Genomic DNA, 15673 nt, shown 5'->3' with positions numbered 1-15673 from the left:
CCAAGTTCCATGACAATTATGGACTGGTGCTGATGAGAAGAATGAATGAGTATTCAGCAGAAGAGAACACCCATCTGCAGGTATTGGCTGGGGCATAAGGCTCAGTCTGATGGAGCCTGGCTGAGGGAGCTACTCGCATTACGCTCAGTGCTAGTGGTTTGGTCCCAGGATACACAGCAAACACGGGAGTAGGATGAGACACTGAGACAGGCTCAGGGTGATCTGGAAATGGGTTCCTAGCCTCACAGCTCTTGGCATACCGGCTGAGTCTATAAGGGTCTACAAAGACTACCACAACAGATAGTCTTTGAATGCTACTGGAGTAACAGATACTGATTCCATAAGATAGGGGTCTTGTAACTACAGATGGTCATGCTCTTCTCTGCCTTCTATAGAAGCCAGGAAAGCATAGGGTTTTGCATGGCTCAGGAAGGTAGGTATGTTTGAGATCTGCAATGTACTGCTTGAGATAAAGGAGGTCAAATGGCAAAGGAAGAGACCTGAACCTGTGCCTCCATTTTAAATCAACCTAGAACACATACTTAAAGATTTCCCATCTTAAGAGGAGCTAAATGATGAGACTACCTGGTGCACAGATGTGTCTTAGCCCAGACCTGCTCAGAGGGCTGCCTCTACTTAGGAGGGACAGGCAGAGTTTCAGAGTGTTCTTGTGTTTTGTGTTACTTCACAGAACTTAATTTAGTCCAGACTCCCTCCATGGTACAGCAGAGAGGGCAGAAGTGTTTAGCAGAAAGGGTGACTGATGAAAAGCCATGGAGGAATTATGAGAAAGAAAACAAGCCATGGAGAGACTCATACTGGCCATCAGGGAAGAGTAAGACAAAGAGTTGAGGAAGAACCTTTACATCCATTATTATATCCACGTGAAAAATGAGAGGCCAAGAGGCAGGAGCTGAGGTGGCTGCACCCTCAGCTGCCGCTTCAGGCCATCAGGGCTAAAAATCCTTCCCCAATCAGTTTCACATCATGAGGGCAGCTGCGATCAACCACTTCTCCTTGTGCCTGACGAATCTCCATGACCCAGCCATTCAGGATTCCACTACCGGCAGGGTTTATTTACAGCTACCACCTTTGCAAGGAGTATGTGATAACCATCAATACATTTGCCATCAGCTCATACCTTCTGGCACAGATGCAGACACCAGAAAGAAGAAACTAAGGACTCCAATGACAAGAAGTCAAGAGGAAGGGGTTGGTGGTTAGTCTGATGGGAGTAGAGAGCAACTAGGCTTAGAGGGAGCCACCGAGAATCTGGCATGGGCTACAAAACGAGGCCCAAGGTCCTATAGAGACCAACGATATGGTGTCAACGTTATCAAAACCACTTACCCTGCTGGATCATTTCAGGGCAACAACTGAGGAGAGTTCTGAATAGGCAGGTACTGCCCACTGCATGATAGGACAGGGCCTTGAGTAATCTCAGACATACTGGGAGACACTCAAGTCCTCCTCATTGGCCAGAGTATGATCTGAATCCTGCCTCCCCACACCCTCCGCCCCCGCCCCCTTTATCAGCTATGTGTTTTTGACTAAATTATTGAAGTTTACTCAACCTCCCCTTCCTGATCTGTCAGAGTTGTGAGGTTTGGAGATAAGAGGTAGAGTACCTGGCATAGTACTTGGTATATTACCTGGTACACTACCTAGCATAGTACCTGGCACAGTACCTAGGACAGTACCTCACACAGTACCTGGCACACTCTCAACAACCTAGAAAGGCTATGAGTACTCTTGCAGAAATGTCACTCACACTGAGCCTCTATAACCGAATCACTTCACATCTCTAAGGAGTCACATTGGCTGCCCTGCGTACCCCATTTACAATTCCTGGATCTAGCACTTGTGGGGACCTGTGAGCTTGGTAAGCAAAAGGTTCCCACAGAGGCAGAGGAACTGCCCCTGGGAACTACAGAACCACACTGCCAGGCAAATGACAGCCTGGGTATTTGTTTAACTTAGGTTCTTGTCAAAAAGAAAACTTGATGGCTAACAGCCCAAATATGACCACATAAAACCTCCCCAGGAAGCCTTCTGCTACAGACTTCCAAATAAGCTATTCCAGGAGCAAGGCAGGGACTCCGTACACCATGCAAAGCTAGCGCCCCTGCTCACCACCTAACCGTCCAGCTGCCCTGGGGCCTTAGGATAGGTTAGACAGCTCAGATGCCAAGCTGTCAAAGTGAGGACTAGTTTATAGTGCACCCCCCTAAGAGGCTCATGGCCTAATTCCCTTCTCTGGCTTTCCTCTAGTCAGGAATTCTCAAGGCAATTTTGCTTCTCAACTCCAGGCTGGGGCAGGAGACTCAGATGATGAAGTTAGAGAATTGTCTTTAGCAATAGAGAGAAAGCCACAGATGGCTTTCCATAGGATTCTATGCTTTGGGAAATAAGGAAAGCAGGGGTGGGTTTTGCAGAGAGCCAGAAATATCCAAGAGCACAAACTGCAGATGAATATGAGGCATTGTTATGACTGATTTGCAAGAGCACAGCTAAGCAGAGGTCACTAATCCGTCCTTTGAGTCAGGAGCTGATCTGCAGCAGGCCTCTTAACAGATGTGTGTCCCCATTTGCACAGACACACGTGTACACACACATACACATCACAGCTGTGAGCCCTGACCTTCACCCAACGACGCTGGCCTCTACTGGAAAAGAGCAGATGGACTGGCTGGGTTTGGCCAAGATGGACACCCAGGGGGACCAGATTTGCCTCTTTGATGTTGAAACCCCAAAGCAGAACGAACCAGCACAAGGAGAGCTCCTGGGAGGAGGAAGGGGAGGAAACTGGGAAAAGAGGCTGGATAGAGAAGTGCAGGCCCAAAGGGAGCAGAGGGCAGAGGCAGCCCCCAAAGGGAGCAGAGGGCAGAGGCAGCCCCCAAAGGGAGCAGAGGGCAGAGGCAGCTCCCAAAGGGAGCAGAGGGCAGAGGCAGGACCCAAAAAGATACAGAGGGCAGAGGCAAGACCCAAAAAGATACAGAGGGCAGAGGCTGGATGTTGGGTAATGCAGAGACTGCAAGGAAAGACCTCGAGGCTCAAGACATCGTCTCCTCTCATCCCCGGAATGTGACTGTTAAGAAGGAACTCAAGCCAGGTTGACCCTTCAAAATGTCCTTGTTTCATGCATCTAATGTTCAGAGTCACCACCTAGATGCGCCTGCCTCAGGGTTAGGGTGTACTAAAAGAGAGTGGGAGGGTTCCCAGCATTTCCATAGGTAAAAGCACATCTACTGTCATTCTTGGAGGCCACCAGGACCATCTCCCAACACCACAGAATGCCAATGAGTTAAAGAGGGGGAGGGGAGGGCGACATGGGCAGTGCCACCTAAGGCATGGGGGGTGGGGTGGGAATGGTTCCCATCTGAGTAAGTCAGTCCCAGTGATCAACTACACATCCCCCAGGCAGTACAAGAGCAATCACATGATCATGGCTGATTTGGGAGCGAGGGGGTGGAGTACCGGAGGTTTTTTTTTTCCCCTCTTCATTTGCTTTTCTTGGGGGTGGTGGTAGTGATGAGAATGGGGGTGGTGACTAGGCTGACAAGAAAGACTGCTGAGCTAGGAGGTTGGCTCTTTCATCCAAATGGCCCCCACAGAGATCCGTACCTTACAGTCTCTCTTCCAACCTGATCCCATCATCAACCCGAATCACACACCGGAATGCCCCTGAGGTAGTAAACTAGACAGAGCCAAAGACTTTTCCCAAAATGGCCTTCCCACTTCAATGTGAGGAGAAAAGCTGCCAATTCTAAAGGCCAAGGTAGAGCTCTAAAAAGGACGCTTCCCACTCGCGGAGCGCTAGAGTGCTGGGTTACACAACAGGTGGGAGGGGTGACACAATCCCCCCAGCCCTGGTCTATCCAACCCCCTCCCCCCTTAAATCTGCTCTGAGGACTCCATACCGCTCCTCCTACTGGCTGGCTGCACACCTGGCGGACCATGGCCGCTAACACTTGCCAGTGCCTGGGTGCACCTGGGACCCGGAGGGCAACAGGGCTCCTCGGAGGGTGCTGGGTGTCCCTCTTACACCCCCTGTCCCCCACCCAGGGACCCATGGGCACACGTACTGCTGTAGAGGGTGTCGATCCAAGAGAGGCGCGGCAGGCCCCGGTGGCTAAGCGGCTCCATGCCGGCGGCTCCGCGCGGCAGAGACTCCTTGGTCAGATGGGAAACCCGACCCTCATCGCACAACAAAGGAGGAAGGGCGCCGGCAGGCGGGGTGCCGGGAGGGGAGGCCAGACTCGGAGGTCGAAGTTGCGGAGCTCAGGATGGAGGCGGGAGAGCCAGGGAAACAGGTAGTAGGGAGGAGCAAGCCGCAGCTGCCAAGGTGAGGACAGGGGAGCGCCCCCGAGAGCTTAGTGCAGGGATGTGGCAGCCTCGGCGAACCCGCTGCGGATCTGGGAGCCGCGGCCCCGCAGCCCGCGCGCCAACTAGCAACTTCCCCGGGGCTGCGCGGCGCCCGGGGCGGGGGGCGGAGGCGGCAGCCAATCCGCGCAAGGCTCAGCGCGCCCACCCCCAGCCGCAGCGGGCCGGTGGGGTGTGAGAGCAGCCCGCAGCCCCACCGATGGCCTCCAGCCGGCGCACAGAGCTCCCGCGGGGTCTCCGGGAGGCGGCGCAGGGCCAGAGGCTCCCCTCCTCCCCTGGTTGGGCTGAGCATAAATTCTGGCAACCCGCAGACTAAAGAAACCTATGGACCCGCAGGGGTGACATCACCTGCCACCCCAGGATCTCTAAGCACGATTTCGGGACTGGTGCAGTTGCCAGGCCCCACCCCTAGACAAGCTTGGGCAGCACAGCGTGGACTGGGTTAACATCCTGCGCCCCGCTGGAAGGCTGGGCCACCCAGGAATTGTTTTCCTACCAAACCTTAAATCACCCCATCTATCCTTGGTCTTACGTGCATCAGTTACACACCAAGGGTGGGCGGCTGAAGTAAGGGGGGACCACTGGGTCAGGGTCATCCCCTGGCATTAGAGGAAGGACCTATTTCTCACATGTGCCCCTTTAAGGCAAAGAGTCAAACTGGGGTACAGAAGCCCTAACTGGACTCTCCCCAATTCCTCCAGGAGCCGTCTGACAATCCCTAGCCTCTGTGCACAATCACATAGGAGTTGAAGGAAGATGGGGGTCAGATGCCTCAGAGACCAGTCTTAAGAAACAAAATTCCAAACAGTGACCTCAACAGCACTGAAGGTTTGGGGGTTGGGAGTGACATGGGACCCATGGCAACTTTCCCAACCTCCTTGGGCCAAGTGACTTGGAGACAGAACTGGAGTCAGGCTAGGGTGGTCCAGGACAGCAGAGGCTGCAGCCTGTTTCCTGAATTCCCAGGGAAGGAGGCAATGAAGCCCACCAAGGAAGACCTGGGTTAGACCTCTCATATACTAGTATAGTGGAATTTCTAATAATGGGACACTTCCCATCCCACCTTTTGGGGCTCCAGCCATACAGAGGTTTACAAAGAGTTAAGCTCCCCATTCCCTGTAAGAAGGGCACTGTTGTTAGTACCCACAGGGACTTCTCCTTATCCCAAACAAGCACAGACAGTTTTGAGGGGTAGAAGCAGACCCTCACCTATAAGGAAATTTGTACCCAGCCTTGTAAACTTCCCAGCTGTCTGGACACTGGCCTCTATAGATGATCAAGAAAAGCTAGAGCCCATTGATACACAGGATAGAGCCTCTGGGAGGTTCAAGGATAGATGCTCTTGTGTGGGGGAGCCCCCACAGGTGGGCAGCAGATACAGGTCCTCCTGTACCCCTTTAGCTCTAACTCAAGCTTCTGGTTCTGTGACTTGCTGGCCCTTCCTGCTCAGCGGTTACCCTCCCCACCGCCCCTGACTGGCTTATAAAATTGGGAGGGCCAAGCTAACACCTGGAGCATGGCAAGGGAGGGGGCTGTGCATCTCCAGCGAGACTATCCAGAAATAGAGTTATGGGTGGGAGAGGGAGCAAGCAAGCTCTCTGAGGAAGCAGACAGAGAAAGGACAAGGGCGTGCCTTACTGTTGCATAGCACTTTCTGAAGGCATAGAGCCCAAGAGAAAGGGAAAATATGCCTGGGTACAGCTATCAGCTACAAACCCTAGAAGGCTGCAGCATTGACCCCTCCCACAATACACCACATGATGTGCCACAGGGATTTTCCTGCAGGCCACAGCCCCACATCTCCACATCCGGTGCTGACTCTGAGGAGGCCATGGATATATGTTTCTATGTGAGTCACATACATTTGCATACATTTCACATTTTTATCTACAAAGGCTTGAGCAAGCTATTTTCAGCGTGTATTTTTTTCCCCCTAGCTGAAATGTTGCAGTTGCTTGCTCTCCCTGTAGTTGTTATAGTTTGCTTTATTCTACATTGTGTCTGATCTTTCCCAGGACTGTTCTTTCCACAACACAGTGTAGCCTATAGATACAATCTTACAGGCCATAGTGCTAATAACTGACACTGAATACTAGATGTGTGTGGCTTAGATCTTAAGAGTTTGTTTTTTGGTTTTTTTTAGTTTCACTAGGATGATCTCTTGATGAGCACCACTGTTACTTCTGGTTTCTTCCTTTCTTATCCTCCATTTGCCCCACTTTATGCAGTGCTAGGAATTGAACCCAGGACCGCACTCGTGCACTCTACCACAAAGCCTATCTCCAGCTCTCTTTTTACCTCTTGAGACAATGTGGTGGTTTGAATGAGTATGGCCCCCACAGGCTCATATAGTCCAATACTTGGTCCTTGAAATTGTTTGGGAAGGATTAGAGAGTATGGTCTTACTAGAGGAGATGTGTCATGGAGGGCTAATCTTGAGATTTAGAAAGCTAAGGCTAAAGGCCTGTGTTACCAAGCACAGCTCTTTTCTCGGTTTTGTGAATTTTCCAGATGGAAAAACTAAGGCACAGCTCAGTGACCCAACCACATAGTGTGGGCTGGGATCCTATGCATGCCACTTCACTGTCAGCTGACTGATAATCCAAGTCACTAAAGGTCCCCGGAAATCTTTTCTGATCCGAAAATGCAAGACCATCTGCTAGGAAGCCCTTGCAGTTTTGTTCCATAACCACCTGCCCACCTCTTGTGTAACAGTTTCCCCCAAGACTTAAACATTCCATCCTGCTGGGAAGCTCCTTAAGCAGGAAGGAAAACAACTTTACAACCCTTTCAGGAAGCTCCAGAAACCAACAAGACTCACTAGGCCCCTCCTTGCCAGAATAAGCAACAAGATCTGAGAATTCCCCTCAGACAGAAGGAAGACTCAGACCAGTCCAGCTAGAAGTTGAAGCCAACTGAGCTGCAAGAAGAGATTTAGACCAGAATCATTTGGAAAGGACACGCCCATCTTTTGAGCTCCCTGCAAGCTGTGCATACTCCAGGTTTCCCAGCTCTGTGAGTTGTCACCCCTGCTGAGGTGGTCCTTGATGATGCAGCTGTCTTTGAGTCATTGCTACTCCTGTAACTACCCCCCAATAAAACCTATTGGATCACCAAGTTGGATTTTGATGGTATCTATTTATACTTTAGTTCCCCGTCTCAGGTGAATAATGTGTGTTGTGTCTCACAGGAAAAGTTTTATCACACAACAACACTTCTGACCCGCTGTCTTGGGAAAGGGTAGTTACTTCAGAATCACATCACACAGATTGATTCTAAGCCTGTTTACAGAGATAAGTGGGTGGGTCTTGGAGCACTTGGGTGAATTGAGACTAACAAAAGCCCCCAGTTAGATTAAGGGACACTGAGGGCAGAGAAAGGTTGCAAAAGATCCTAACTCACACATACACTCTGGGAACTAAGGAGTTAAAGAGGCATCCTTCTCTGTAGTTTGCCCAAGGTTTGCTATCCTGAAGTGCTCTCTACTCCAGGTATCAGCCCCAAACTGTCAGAGCAGCAGGGAGGTATACTTGTGACAGGATCTCCCCCCGCCCCCCACACACACACCGATTCAGCTAAGTATCTGGATGTACAGATGGGTGGAGCACTCCAAGACACTGATCAGCATTCGATGCACCACTTCTGCCAAGCCTCTAGTAACCATTCTCTGTCCAGTCCTAAGGGCCAACATTCTCCATATCCCTAACCTGTGCCCCCCTCATCCCCATCTCCATGGTTACCTGCCTGCTCCTCCTCCATCACAGGATTTAAGGTTTAGTTACACAGCCTTGAGTTGAGAGGCTCAGTGGAAGAGAGATAAACCCCATTCTGAAGACCAGCAGCCCCCCCCTTTATTCATTCTCAGGGTTGTACTACTCATTGCCTCTCTAACAACCAGCTCTCAAGTCTACCAACTACTTAGCCAGGATGCAAAATCAGTGATGTTACCTATATCTCCGTTCTCCCTCCTTTCTCATGTTAGCAACACAGCTTTGCTGTGCACCACAGGAAGGACCCAAAAGTCTCTGATCACCCAGTGGTCACTGCTAGCAAAACAAACGAAAGTGTCTCTATTGCTGGGGCCAAGCAGGAAGCATCAGTGTATGTAAACTTCCAAAAGTGCTATTACAGCGATGTGAACTCACACATAACCAGGTATATGCCAAAAGCTCAGCTGACTGTCATTCAAAAATGCATGTTAAGCCAGGTGTAGGTGTGTATGCACACCTGTGATTCCAGTCTCTCAGAAAGAAGGCTGAGGCAGGGGTTCAAATCCCCCACCACCACCAAAAAACTGCAGTTGGGATGTAATACATGAGAATAAACTAATAAAATACAGATGATGGGTTGGAGAGACAGTGATTTTCCAGAAAACCCAAGTTTGATTTCTAGCACCCACATGCCAAACTCAAACCATTTGCAACTTCAGTTTCCAGGGAATCTGACACCCTCTTCTGGCCTCTGCAGTTGCTAGACACATACACAATGCATAGATATACATGCAGGCAAAACACTCATAAGATAAAAATAAAAATATTTTAAAGTGCATAGAGTCATAGAAATTAAAAATAGTTAACCCTGACTGGTGCCTAACTGCCAGGTGCGGCTCAATATGCTTTACAAAGCTCATCTGGCCTGATCCTAACAGTAAGCAAGCAAGACAGGTGCTATGTTAGCCCCATTTCACAGGTAAAGAAATGGAGGCACAGAAAGGCTAAGCCACTGGCCAGCCAGCAGATGGTAACACTTGAAAATGAATCAAGTCCACGTGGGTAGTGCTATACTGGCCTAGGAAGGAACAAATAAATAAAGGAAGCATTAAACCCAGGAAAGGAGAAATTGGAGCTCCACGAAAAGGCAAGATAGTGCCATTCCAGAACTCCCAGGGGCCACCAATACGTAAACAAAAAGAGAACTGTTTGCCACACAAAACCACATCTACTACAACAGGTCAGATGACCCCTCAGACAAGCTTAAAAAGCAATCCAATGACTGTGTTAGGCCAGGTCCCTAGCCCTCTGCCTACCTGCCTAAGGTCAGACTCAGGCTTTTCCAACTTTAGTTTTCACAGGTGCAGAAGGTAGATCAGGTAGATGACCTCCAGATAGCTTATTAGCCCTGAAAGACTGTAAACTTGGCTTTCTCAGAGACCCTGAGAGAGGTAGCCTGTTTTTCTGTTTCCTGGTGTGTACTTGTATGTGTGTGGTTGGATTTTTTTGTTTGTTTTTTGACATAGAGTCATTCTCACTATGTAGGCTTGGCTGGTCTAGAACTCACTATGTAGGCCTGGCTGGTCTTGAACTCACAGAGAACTGCTGGGATTAGAGGTATGTGTGTCACCATGCCTGGCAAGTAGCCTGCTTTCGAACCCTATTTCATTCCCTTTTCCTAGGTAGAGCAAAGTAGCATTTACTGTTCTCAAAATTCATCTTCAGTTCTGAGGTCTGGAAAGAAGAAAATCCCTCGAGCCATGGGAGGGCTCAGCGGGTACAGGGCTCACTACCAAGCCTGAGAACATCATGAGTTTTATCCTTGGGACTCACATGGTAGGCAGCAGACTCCCCACAAGTTGTCCTCTGATCTCTCCTGACCTCCACATATGTGCTGTGGCACTCATGCCCCACCCCCCGACATAATAAATGAATAAATGTAAATTTAAAATAATTTAAGTAGAAAATTCCCCAGACCAGGCATCCCATGAGTTGCCTGTCGGAGATGGCTTGGTCCAAGATTTTGTTCTTTATTCTCTTTCTTTCCACCCTCTTAGCTTTTCCAGCAGACAGTAAGATCTACAGACAACAGAAACTACCTTCACACACACACACACACACACACACACACACACACACACACACATACCCCAGCCCCATCTCATTTCCCTGTGGATGTTTTGTCAGCTTGAGTCATGATAAAGGTCTGTACCCCTGACAAGATGTAGACAGAGAACTACATTCACACTCTTGATGCATACCAGGACAATACCCAAGGACAGACAGCAGCAGTGACACACCACACACACATTTCCCAGGCCCTGTGCACACAGCCAGACACCAGAAAGTTAGCATCACGGTAGAGCAGCTGGCTTAGATGAGGCTAATCAAAAGCAATTTGAGGAGGAGACCTTCTAAAGTGACCATCAACTAACCATTTTGAGCCCTCACTACCCAAGGGTCAACAGGAGACTTTTCCTACGGTCAATAAGACGACTTTACCCCGGAGTCTAGAGCCCCCTCCCTCAATCTACTTACCTCTGAGTCCCCATCAGTATTTGGAAAGATGCCACCCGAAGAAGACACAAGAATTCTCAAATCCCAATGACCCCAGACATCAAATTCAAAGGCTCCAATCTCCTTAGTTCCAAGGCAACAGAATCAAGTCCCGCAGAGGCCAGCGCTCACAGGCCGGCCCTCTGTGCTTCTGTGGTCTGTACTGCCCTGAAGCTGGCTGTGCTTCCTACTCTTTCAGCCAGAGTTCTGCAGATGCATCCCAGCTCCACCTGCTCTGCCAGGAGCTCTGACGCCACCCTCCTCCGGGCTGGCCCAGTCCCCTCAGGCTCAGGAACAGTTGCAGCGAATAAGAGCCATGGAAGAGATGGAATCAAAACCCAGGAAGGCAAAGACAGAGAAGCCACTGACCCTGGACAGTGGTGCTTGCCGTGGTAGAGTCTTGTTCTACAGATTCAAGTGTCCAGTCTGAGGCAATGTGGCCGTGTCTCTTTAAGCATCAGGCCTCTTTTAAAGCAACTTCTCTCTGCAGTCAATTCCTGTTACTACTGGTCCTGCGGCAGAGAACAGGAACTCTCGGGCGCCATCTGGTGGTCAGAGTGGCACCTCAGCCACACGAGGTGTTCTACATAGGTAGCCTCCAAGGACTTGGACTCAAATCTCAGCTTTCCACCAGGCTTTATCTAGGGCTGCAGGTAACCATTGTAAGCAAAGTCTGAGATAGCCAGGAGAAACAAGAATAGAGTGGGCAGAATACTCCCCCATCGGACAAACCTTCCAGGAACATTTTTTAAAGAGTAGTTTTTATTTTTAATTATGTATTGCTTAAGTATCTATGTGAAAGGGTGTGGGGTGTGTGTGTGTGTGTGTGTGTGTGTGTGTGTGTGTGTGTGCTGGGAACTGAACCCAGGTCTGAAAGAACAGCAAGTGCCCCTAACTGATAAGTCATCTTCCAGCCCCTCCAGTAACATCGTTTTTGTTTTTGTTTGTTTTTTTTTGTTTGTTTGTTTTTGTTTTTTGAGCTAGGATTCTTTTGAGTATCCTTGGCTATCCTGGCACTCACTCTATAGACCAGGGTAGCCTTGAACTCACAGAGATCTGCCTGCCTCTGCCTCCCAAGTGTGTCACCCATGTCCAGTCTCCTCCAGTAACATTTTCAATGAAGAGATTTCCATACCTTCCTGCTTGCCAGCTAACGGGGCCTGAGACGCAGCTGAACATAACTTTGTCCTCTCAAAACAAGACAGTGGTTCTTAACTGGGAAAGGAGTAACTGCCATTGGAAGGTGTAGCTGTCACTGCCGTACCAAAAGGGGTTTTGTTGTTACCGGTCTTGTTTTCTTTGGCTTTTGAGACAGGGTTTCTCTGTGTAACAGCCCTGGTTGTCCTGGAACTCACTTTGTAAACCAACCTGGCCTCTAACTCTGAGAGATCTCCTTGCTCCTTACTCATGGCTCAGATCCTAACGGAGGGGGAAGTGAGGAAGAACGAGACAGGTAACAAATCAGTAAAAGTTGTCAAGGATCTGTTGGTTTAGGCAGCCCCAGGCTCATTAGGCTGATGCCATAGACCTGATGCTCTCACAGAAGTCTCCAGTCTCCCTGCATCTCAAAGCCACAGACAGCATGCTGTAAGAGAATTCTCACATGCCATTTCCCCTTTTATAAGGCTCACTTACAGCAGTATCTGGAGAAAGGCACATTTTTCTCCACCACCACCACCACCCCATCTCTCTTTTCAGCAACATTAGGGACCAAACCCTGGGTCTTGGGCATGCTAAGCAGGTGTTCTTCCACTGAGCTATACAACCCTAACACCCATTATTACTTTTCATAGCCTGTCAGGCCCTGTGGCCTGTCCTGCATACCCCTTTGTCCTGCAGTTGCCTGTACTTCTTTTTTTTTTTTTTTAAAGAATGAAAGATTTATTTATTTTATTTATATGAGTACACTGTAGCTGTCTTCAGGCACACCAGAAGAGGGCATCCGATCCCATTACAGATGGTTGTGAGCCACCATGTGGTTGCTGGGATTTGAACTCAGGACCTCTGCAAGAGCAGCCAGTGCTCTTAACCAGTGAGCCATTTCTCCAGCCCCATTGCCTGTACTTCTTGCACAGGTTGATATAGCTGGTGTGCTAGGGTTTTACTGCTGTCAACAGACACCTTGACCAAGGCAACACTTATAAGGACAACATTTAATTGAGGTCGGCTTATAGGTTCAGAGGTTCAGTCCATAATCATCAAGGTAGGAGCATAACAGCATCCAGGTAGGAATGGTTCAGGAGAAGCTGAGAGTTCTACATCTTCATCTGAAGGCTACTATCAGAATACTCGCTTCCAGGCAGCTAGGATGAGGGTCTGATAGCCCACACCCACAGTGACACACCTACTCCACAGGGCCACACCTTCTAATCCAGCCACTCCCTGAGCCACGCAAATACAAACCTTCACAGCTGGTTAAAATGTTCTGTCCGCAGCGCGGTAGAGTTGGCTTAATGCTTAGGGACACTTGTTGCTCTTGCAGAGGGCCTGGCTTCAGTTCCTAGCACACACATGGTGGTTTACAAATATCTGATCCATGGGATCTGATATCCCCTCTTCTGACCTCTGTGGCACCAAGCAGACAAACATACAGGCAAAACACCCATACACATAAAATAAAATACATCTTTAAATAAAGTTAAAGAAAATGTCCTGTCCCTATCCTGGCATGGTGGCACATATCCACTACTGCTTCCTATGAGAGGCTGAAACCAGACCATAATAAGCACAAGGCCAGTGTGACTGACATAAGACCCTGTCTCAGGAAAACACATCCCAACACTGCTCCTCCACTCTGCCTGAGCATCTCCTACTTACCTTATGGTGTTAAACTGAAATACCACTGTTCCCAAGGGGCTTTCCCTAACAACTGAGCCAGAGAGACCTGCTTCTCTCTCTCCAATTCTTTAGTGCTCTTAAAAAAAAAAAAACACTCAGAGCCTGGAGAGACGGTTCAGACGTTAAAGAGCACTGGCTGTTCTTCCAGAGGACCCAGATTTGGCATCCAGCACCCACATGGTGGCTCACCATCATCTGTAACTCCAGTTCCAAAGGATCCAGCATCCTCTTCTGGCCTCCAGGGGCACCAGGCACACATGGTATCAAGACATACCCACAGGCATAACTCCCATATGCATAAAATAGAGACTTTTTTTTTTTTAATTAAGACCATTCAGGGCTATCTCTTGCTAGACAGTGAGTTCTCTTTTCAGCAAACCCTAGCACGTTGTGCAAATGACGGACCAAACGAATGAATGGTTCCTGGTTACTAAGAACCTGGAATGAAGCAGTATATAGATATTTAGCTATCTGGGTTCCAGCAACTGGAAATAGATTGTCTGGGCTGGATGGTTGACATGTGGCCACATCCTCTGAAATGACTCCAGGGGAACCTAAAATCAGATTTGGGGCAGGACAATAGCTGCTCTAATTATTCTCTCGCTGCTCACACGAAGCCCCAACTAAGAACTCCCCAATGCACAGCCTCCCTTGCTAAGCAGCCAGCATCCTATGCTGCACTCTTTTTCACCCAATCAGGTTCCAACATGGAAATAAAATAGAAACCTAGAAAAGATTCAGCCCACTAAGGGAATTTCCGTTTCTGAAGCCGTAGCCCGGAGTCCTTCTCCTAGACCTGTCCCAAATTTGCAAGGCAATTTGGTTTTGGAGTAGGGAAGTGAACTGTTGCTTTTATGGAAGAACGCAGCCTCTGGAGGCAGCCGCTTGGCCTGAAACCTCTACTCTCTGTAGGGTGGAAACCCTGGGAATCTGTGAAAGAAGATTCAGGTTGCTAGGGTGATGTTGACCACTTTGCCTCGGCCAGAGGCGGAAGCCTCCCAGAGTTGACTTGATAATGTACTCATATCTCTTGAAGCCCTCTAACCAGGAGGACTGGAGACCTGCTTTTCATTTCGGTAATGGGAGAAGTTGTGGAAGCTGATTCTGGCCTCCTGCCCACTCAAGGACCTCAATTATGAGGGTCTACGGGCAGTCTGATTAACAGTGGGAGGACTGGGCTAAGGAAACCTTCTGTAATGTTGTATGCCTGGATCCCCAGGGACTGTTGAGTGAACTATAAAGTCCCAGAGAATGCAGGACTCACCTGGTCTGTTGGGCTCTGCAAGGTTTCATTTATTGAGCCTTTACCACAGAAAATCACCTGAGGCTGTCGGGATCCATATTCCAGGAGTGTGTACGTGTGTCTGTCTATCTGTCTGATAGTCTGACTGTCTGGGTGTTACAAGGGTTGGTACCAGGATTTCATGCATACTAGGTAGGTAAGCACTCTATTGCTGAGCTACATCCCCACTCCCCACAGGGGTTTAATCCCAGGTTCTTGCCAGTTTCTCCCCTGCTACCTAGTAAGGCTGTTCTGGTGTATTTAACTCACTTTAGGTCCTATATTTCCTCTCCAGTGTTTGGTTTGAATATGATCTGTGCCCTCTGTACTCATGCAAAAGTCTCATCTGTAAAGTTATATGTTAATAGTATTTATTAGGAGGATAGAGATTTGGGTCCTCCGCAAGAGCAATACACACTCTTTAACAATTGAGCCATCTCTTCAGCCCCTAGTTTTGTTCCCAGCACCTGCATGTGAAAGCCCAAACAGCCTGTAACTCCAGCTCCAGGGAACTTGACACCCTCTTCTAGCCATCTTAGACAACACACACACACACACACAGAAAGAGAGAGAGAGAGAGAGAGAGAGAAACAGAGATAGAGAGACAGAGACAGACAGAGAGAAACAGAAACAGAGATACATATATAAATTCTCTTTTAAAGGAGGGTAGAAACTTAATCTGCATATGGCCTTTTGAACTGGGGACTTGGCTTTGTCTTATTGTTTGTTTGCAGTGTTGGGAAATGAATCCAGGACCTCACATTGTAGACAATCCTTCAGCCAAGAAGTCCAAAAGAGAGAACCTTGGCGAATAACTAGGCCATTAAAGGAGAGCTTCGTGATTGAATCCCAGTGGCTTTATAAAGAGAGGGAGAGAGAGTAGGGGGAGAGAGATGCACATGAG

At 48.9% G+C, this 15673-nt stretch overlaps 1 protein-coding gene across 3 annotated transcripts in view; it reads right to left on the bottom strand.

Annotated features, from left to right (window-relative positions):
* The window catches only part of Abr (ABR activator of RhoGEF and GTPase), a 196391-nt gene that overhangs the window by 141028 nt on the left and 39690 nt on the right, over nucleotides 1–15673 (bottom strand). The window contains exon 1 of one of the 3 annotated variants that reach the window (XM_021175889.3): nucleotides 10632–10653. The exons of 1 other annotated variant lie outside the window; for it this stretch is intronic. Coding sequence is in view for 1 of the 2 variants with exons in the window: in XM_021175887.3 (XP_021031546.1) it covers nucleotides 4086–4146 (61 nt within the window). In the remaining variant the exon portion in view is untranslated. Of the gene's footprint in view, nucleotides 1–4085; nucleotides 4476–10631; nucleotides 10654–15673 lie in introns of those variants that run through there. One more of the 3 variants, XM_021175887.3, reaches the window with a different exon arrangement.

Source organism: Mus caroli, unplaced genomic scaffold (genome assembly GCF_978045245.1).
Source record: "Mus caroli unplaced genomic scaffold, Mus_caroli_1 scaffold_13, whole genome shotgun sequence".
Lineage (NCBI taxonomy): Eukaryota > Metazoa > Chordata > Mammalia > Rodentia > Muridae > Mus > Mus caroli.
This window is presented reverse-complemented; position numbering and strand designations above follow the sequence as displayed.